The sequence below is a fragment of the Rhinichthys klamathensis genome, unplaced genomic scaffold, assembly GCF_029890125.1.
Source record: "Rhinichthys klamathensis goyatoka isolate OS25496 unplaced genomic scaffold, OSU_Roscu_1.1 h1tg000050l_1, whole genome shotgun sequence".
NCBI classification, from domain to species: Eukaryota; Metazoa; Chordata; class Actinopteri; order Cypriniformes; family Leuciscidae; genus Rhinichthys; species Rhinichthys klamathensis.
Window position 1 is genome coordinate 515,478 of NW_026606596.1, and position 7,821 is coordinate 523,298.

Sequence of the window (7,821 nt, forward strand, 5' to 3'; positions counted from 1 at the left end):
TATACTGACCCTCGTTTATAAAGCAGTCTGGTGTGTGAAATGATGCGCGCAAACATGAGAGCATTGACGTTGCTCGTGGGGAATATTCCCTTCGAAAACAAACACAGCCACTGCGTCTTCAGCGGTTCGGATTTAGGAACATTAAAATGACTGCTGTGTTCGTTATTACACCCAAGAACGGAACACCACAATCGCTTAGACGCCATTCTGCTCATAGACAGTGCTCCAGCATATCAACAATGACCGCGCCGGTCCGCGCAGACTATGATTGACAGCTCCCTCACGAGCGAGGGCTGGTCTGTGTTGAAACGCTGCTGTCAATCAACAATCGTGGGAGGGGCTTCCGACCGTGTGACGTCACACACGATCGAACGGCTCGATTTGAGACAGGGGAAAACATATAAGGAGATTAAAACAAAAACACTGGATGGATTTTTATCATTTTATGATGGTTGTGTACAGGCACTGCCAACACACATTTCAGTACAATCAACTTGTAAAAGTGCATGTACCATTATATGACCCCTTTAAAGATTTTCTGGCATTTACTGAAGTTTCAAATATGATGCATGATTTAACAATCATTTTGATGGATACAAATAAAAAGGATTAAAAGTGAATAACATGGGATAAATTTCAAAAATTCCAATGGAACTGGAGTGGCATATGTCCATATAATTTTTTTGTAAAATTAAAACAATCATGGATGAAAATAGAAGCGTTGCTCAGGTGGATTCTGCAAACTATTTAGCACGTCTCTGCTATATGACGTATTTCAAGCAAATTTCACACTACTGTAAACCAGACCACTGAACTCTACATCGAGACTCATAATGCCCTTTGGCACTGGAAGAGATCACAAGTGCTTATTATGGCCTATGATATGAATAGTTTGTTGTTGTAACCTTTCATGTGCATGACTCAGTTTTGCACCTGTGGATTAATGAGCCTGAAGGTGTTTGTGTATTTATACATCGCTGCTCTGACAGGCTTGTTTCTCCACAGGGCTCTTGTATTCACAGACAGTGACAGGCTTGTGCTATTGCTATATTTAATGATATGGAAATAAAACAAACAATATATTGACTTCTAAAGCCTCTAAATGTTTAACTTTTCCCTTTGAATTAATTATAATCAAATATTAATATAAGCAATTATTTGTGATTACTTTTATTTATAAATCAGCATGTCATGTAAATCTATAAAAAATTTAAATTAACATTTTTTTTCTTTTTTTTTTAGCTTTCCAGAATGTCCTCTCTGGCGGGCCCAGGCTGCTGCGTATCCTGGAGCACCTGACGCTGCTCTCTGCGGGAGATCTGATCCCATACGCAGAGGCTCTGACTGCCAGCATGGGGCTGCTCTTAGAAGACGGGGTATCTCGCAGAATCCTACAGACTGTTAACAAACTCTGGATGGTACTTAATACAGTCATGCCACGCAAGTGAGACTTCCTCTCTGTTTTATATGCTGTAGTAAAATGGAAGGATATTTTCAGCACTTGTTCTAAGTCTCTATCTTCCTTTACTTTGTCAGGCTGTGGGTGATGACAGTAAATGCTCTGCAACCCTCAGTAAAGCTCCTGCGGCAGCAGAGATACACTCAGAATGATCTGATGGTGGATCCTCTCATTGTCCTCCGCAGTGACCCCAGAGTCTTCAGGTATTTCTGCTTAGAAATGTTCTAATTTATGCAAATTGTTATGTGGCTAATATAATTTGTAATGAAAAAAAGAACATATAAAATCTATTGTATTTATTTATTTATTTTTCGATTAAGTTTGAGGTAGGTAGATTTTTGAAAGCATTTAATTGTTTACCAAGGCTGCATTTATTTGATCAAAAATACAGTAAAAGCAGTAATATGAAATATTGTTGCAATTTAAAATGTTGTTTTCAAAAAAAAATATATGCTGTTTTCTATTTTTATATATTTTAAATATATAACTTATTCCTGTGATTGCATCATTACTCCAGTCTTCAGTGTCACATGATCCTTCAGAAATCATTCTTATATGCTGCTTAATAAACGTGTTATTATTGTCAATGTTGAAAACAGTTGTGCTGCTTATTGTTTTCAAATGTTTGTGTATATTATATTATATATTATATGTGTTTGTTCTTCTGAAGGTGTCCTCCGCTAATGGACATCACTCTTCACATGCTGAACGGCTACCTGCTGGCATCTAAAGCCTACCTGAACGCCCACCTGAAGGAGACGGCTGAATTTGAGCGACAGGCTCAGACCGTATCGAACCTTGGGCTTGGTGGCCAACCTGACACACCTGAGGTCACCAGAGAGGAACTAAAGAATGCTCTGCTGGCTGCTCAGGTAGACACATGCACACACACACATCTCTAATACTCTGAATCATGAGTTTTGTACATTAGGCATATGTGTGTTGTTTTTGTCCACCTTCAGGACAGTGCAGCAGTACAGATCTTGCTGGAGGTGTGTTTGCCGTCCCCTCAGGAGGAGCTCCAGCTGGGAGGAGGTGGAGGAGCAGACAGTCTGTTGAGGAGCGTTCAGTCTGCTCCAGGTATTCCCATGCGGAAGCAGGTGGGCGACGCAGTTTTTGGGCGGGGCTCCCGGCGGGAATGCGAGGCAGAGGGCGGACTGCTCAGTGACCTGAGGGAGGTGCAGTGCCTCATCTGCTGCCTGCTGCACCAAATGTTCATCGCAGACCCTAACATTGCCAAACTAGTACACTTCCAGGTAACTAAATCTCTTTACAGAACAGTGATCACCGTTATGATGATATACATTCGTTGTAATGATCAAACCTCATGAAAGTCTTAAAACACAGTACACACAATTTTTCCATTTTCAGATTACTTGCTTTTGTATTTGACGTCTTTTCTTTTACGCATTTTAGAGTGAAACTGGATATTCAGTGAGAAAAAAAAATGTAGGGCGGGATTTAATTTTATCCATTGGGAATTGATTAGATTGATTCGAGAAAAGTGGTCTCTGTATGGCAGGTGGTTGAAAGGGAGCGGTTAAAATAGGTGGAGCAAGTTACACTACCGTTCAAAAGTTTGGGATCAGTACGATTTATTTATTTATTTTTGTCACTAAATCCTTTAAAAAAGTATCACTTTTTCCTCCAAAATCAGCATATTAGACTGATTTCTGAAGGATCATGGGGCACTGAAGACTGGAGTAATGATGCTGAAAATTCAGCTTTGCCATCACAGGAATAAATTACATTTTAAAATATATCATCTTAGAAAACAGTTATTTTAAATTGTAATAATATTTCACATTACTGTTTTACTGTATTTCTCATCAGATAAATGCAGCCTTGCTGAGCATAAAAGACTTCTTTCCAAAACACAAAAAAAAATCTTGATGACACCAAAAGTTTTGAAATATCCTGTAAAATGTTGATGACACTACGAAACCTTTTTCTTTCTTTTTTTCAAAATAATATGTACCAGTTAATCATTTTTCAAATTTAGCAGGAACATGTAATAATGGTAATTTTCCAGTTGATGTGAACATGAGTTTGTAAATGTTGAATTTAAACAGCAATTAGGTTTATGTAAATCAGTTTCAAATAAATAAATAAAAAGAACTGGAAAGATAAATAAAAATAAATCTCTAATTGTCTTTCTAAGCTCTACTTGAGTTCTTAAGGTTTTCTAAATGTTCTTTAAATGTTTCTTCAGGGTTATCCACAGCCCTTGCTTCCTCTGACGGTGGCAGGAATTCCTTCCATGCACATCTGTCTAGACTTTATCCCAGAACTCCTCGCTCAGCCACAGCTGGAGAAACAGGTAAGCAACTATCAATGTGTCCATCCATATTAATAGCCAGGACTAAATGGACCATGTACTAAGTTCTGGGAGTGATGACAGTATCATTTGAAATTAGGTGTGAATGCCCTAAATTATCATTGTGTGTGTGTACACAGAATATAATCCCTCACAAACCTGTCATGGTCTAAAACAATAACCATAGCGATGTTTATGACTAAATGAGATACAGATGTACGTTGTTTACTATATTTAGTATAATACAAGTATACTCAATAGGATGTGAGACTCTTTATACTAGTATATACTACAACTTAAATTAGAGCTGTACAGCTACAAGTTGAAGCATTAAGAGTGTGTATTACATCATTCAAATTGCTGACACATGGTGAGCCCTTAGGGTTGACCTCTGGGCTTGATGCTAATGGCAGTTTTGTTTTTTCTGCCACAGATCTTCGCCATACAGCTGTTGTCCCATCTGTGCACCCAGTACGCCCTGCCCAAATCCCTCAGTGTGGCACGTCTTGCCATTAGTGTGATGGGTACCCTCCTCACTGGTAAAATAACTCTCTCTCATCTGTTTCTTTATCTCTCTTCCATTCTCTCTTTATCTTGGTCTCCGTTCTTATTCATTTATTAGGGCTGGCATTTTATTAAAGAGTGTCTAAAAATAACATTGATAATTGGAGAGATCAGACTATTACCGTGACTTTTTTTTTGTAACAAAAACCAGCCTGTGCAAACTTGTCCGATTATCTTTGTACACACTGCCCTCTGCTGGCCATTTGTTACTGTCTACAAACCTTCATCTGCAGTGTTTATAAATTATGTATCAGCCGGCCATTTATTATGTTTTATTGAATGACAACCAGAGGAGTCTTGAGCACTCTTAAATCCTGCAGTTCCTTACAGTTTTGTATTAGATCATTTAAGTTTAATGTTATCTCGTGCATCTGTTCTTAAAAGCAACCAAAAACTGGTCCAATATATTCACTTGTGTAACTCATTTTTGGTATCTGTTACAGTACTGACCCGTGCCAAGCGCTTTGCATTTTTCATGCCAACGCTGCCATGCCTAGTTTCGTTTTGCAAGGCTTTCCCTCCACTCTTCGATGATGTCATGTCCCTGCTGGTTCAGGTGGGACAGGTGTCCGCTGCTGATGTCACCACCAAGGCCAGAGACATTGACCCTCTCATTGCCAGTGAGTGTGTTCTTGTCTTATTTGAATTTTGTAATGTTCAATGGCTGTTGGGATGTCGTAGGGATATGGCAAGATTTTAGATTCAATTATTTTACTCATTTGACGCTTAAAAGAGATTTTTAACTAAGTTATATCTAATAGAGAGCAACAGCGCTGGGCCACTTTTTTAGAGGCCTTGGTTTTGGAAGTATTTTTCACATAGGGGCTTAAAAAAAGAGTTCCAAACCATGAACCAAACTAACCAGCGACAAGGTGAATCTTAACACCACATAGATTTAAAGTGTGATAGATAAATTTGTTTGTTGCAATTCTATGATTGGTGGTGATTTCTTGAATTATGGATAATTTAGTTTTTACCAAGAAATCCACCGATATTTAAAAAAAGTTGAAATACGATGATCTGATGGCTTCAGCATAAAAATACCATTAGTTGAAAACTTTGGAGCTCATAGTAGGTTTGTCGTTAAAAGTTTGTTATTGTTAAAAATGTATCCCTTTTTTTCTTCCAAGACCCAACTGTTGCTCTCTATTCAGTTTAAGTGTTTTTAGCAATAATAGATCTCAAAACAGTATACCAAAAAACCTATAGTTTTTATTTTTTATTGTAATTTTTTATTTTATAAAAAAAAAATTCTCTCCATGGAAATAGCTTGAGTTTTATATTTGCAAATGGCTGCACAATTATCATGACATGGGATTGTGTGATTATTAAATAACCACAAAAAGCCATGTGACTACATCACAGCTAAAGTGGACCAAAAATCGAATTGCATATCAGGTACCATATAAATGCAAAGAGAACGATGTTCATTTCCCTCAGTACACTTTGAAAGAGGTTTGAGTTTGATCATCAAATGTGATGAAGAGTAACTGTTTCTACAGACTTTGGAAGCACATTGCTTTCAAGTTTATAGTTTCTGCACAGTCTGTTGAGCATGTACGTTTTTGTTTCAAAGTGTTTATGCCTTTTCGTTCTTTTATCTTTTTTTTAAGCATCGGCAATATGAGGTTATCATTTCTCAGTATATTTCTCAGTAATTATCAAGATAATCACATTATGATTTGGCCAAATCATGTAGCCCTAGATTAAGATCTAATACACTGTGCTCTTGTGTTTAGGGCTTCAGTATCTGAGAGAGAAGCCACAGGAAATACATCTATCAGAATCCAAACTCGCTCTACCAAAGAGATCTGGAGAGGAGCTGGGCGGAGCCGATCCTGACGTACAGCTGTGCTATCAGATCGAGGGCACCTTCATGGACATCATCGGCTCCAGCACACAGACACTGTGACAACACACGCAGGCAAATAGAAATGTTGATGGACTGTGTATTTTGTCCCATGTAAAAATTAAGTATCATGTTACAGGACTCTTGGTCGTACTTATGAACCTACGAAGCATTATAATGATAGATGTCTTGCAGCTGTTGGGCTAGTGCTGAGAATATTTCAGTTTAAAGTCAATCCACTCAAAATCCTCAATTTTGGCATCCCAATACCACAAGTGATGAAAACATCTGGAATGAAGGTAATGAAAGATAGTCTAATTTGACATGGTTTTAAGTAAACTGTACTTATATTATATAAATGAAAAGTCAAATCATTGAGTACCATTGTTAAAACGAAGGACAAGATGTACTGAAAAGTAAAAATATAGATTGCAATTTCATATTCGGTTGCCAGGGAAATCCACAGTCTATATTTGACTCAAAATAACATTGACTTTCCAGGAAGCGTCTTTTAAGTCTTATGTGAATTGGATGCTCATTCTCTGGCCTGTCCTTGAGGATTGGTTTAATTCAGGTCACAAAGCAGCTTGCTGTAGAAGTAGTAGATGTTTTCTAAATAGTGTGTTAGGTTGTTAGTTAATTGTGTATTTGAGTGTCCGACGAGATGTGTGTGTCCAGGGCACTTAGCAGTGATATTATTGGTCTGTTTTCTAGACCAGCATTTAACTGTATTTTCTTGGCACACAATCAACTTTTCTTGAAGGGTGACGTCTGAATTTTTTTTGTTACTTTGGTTGTTTTCATGTCTATCCTTTGAACATTTGTATTAAAAAATCTTTTTGGAAAGACTTTGGCTTACTAATGGCTTACTTGAAGTTGCATATTATCTCACTTCACCTTTATTTAGCACATATTGAGAAGAACATATCTGGCTGGCATTATGAACAGTTTGGGTTGCCAAAACAAAACTCCAAGTCACAAAAAGCACCGACAATTTTATTGGATATTAAAGGCATTTACATAAACATCAATATTTCAGATTGGCCACCTAAAATTATTTTATCCTTTATCTGTGGTGATAAAATGGTATTAAAAAATAACATTTCCTTTAGATCCACATGGGGGTGCTCTTGTTTCATCTAAAAATCCCGGTTCCACAACCTGGAGTACACATGGAAACGCTTATGCATGTTCAGTGATGGCATGATCAATGATTGGAGCATAACAAATAACTTGGCCAATCACATGCTCCTTTTGCTCCAGTACAATGGTTTTCTGTGTTATGAGAGCTTTAGAAAATGCCTTGATTTAATTTGCAATCAAAGTTGGCGCATGTACTTCACATTAGAGTAGAAAAATCCAGTACAAGAATGTACTTTTTTTCTGAGCCAGATTACACCATGAGGCTTGACTTGTGTTATTTAAAAAATAATAACAATTTTTTCGCATCACTTATATAGTCATTCTCGCCCATGTAAAATCTTTTGTAATGTCCCTTATAGAAGCTGTTGAGTTTTTCATAAGAGTTTTTCATTGAGTTTATGTATTCATAAGGATACATAAAAATAACTAAGGCATCCATCACTCCTAAGTGCACATCTGCCCATAGGTTGATCGTAGATGTTCTTGCGT

The 7,821-nt window shown here is 37.4% G+C and overlaps 1 protein-coding gene across 2 annotated transcripts in view; it reads left to right on the top strand.

Moving 5' to 3' along the window:
* Positions 1 to 6,979, top strand: part of ints2 (integrator complex subunit 2) — a 36,412-nt gene extending 29,433 nt beyond the window's left edge. For both annotated transcript variants that reach the window (XM_056247639.1, XM_056247640.1), the window contains exons 18-25: positions 1,243 to 1,444; positions 1,537 to 1,662; positions 2,130 to 2,331; positions 2,422 to 2,715; positions 3,672 to 3,779; positions 4,210 to 4,315; positions 4,784 to 4,960; positions 6,080 to 6,979. In XM_056247639.1, coding sequence (XP_056103614.1) covers positions 1,243 to 1,444; positions 1,537 to 1,662; positions 2,130 to 2,331; positions 2,422 to 2,715; positions 3,672 to 3,779; positions 4,210 to 4,315; positions 4,784 to 4,960; positions 6,080 to 6,252 — 1,388 coding nt within the window. In that variant the 3' untranslated portion in view covers positions 6,253 to 6,979. The remainder of the gene's footprint in view (positions 1 to 1,242; positions 1,445 to 1,536; positions 1,663 to 2,129; positions 2,332 to 2,421; positions 2,716 to 3,671; positions 3,780 to 4,209; positions 4,316 to 4,783; positions 4,961 to 6,079) is intronic.
* Positions 6,980 to 7,821: the final 842 nt, after the last annotated feature.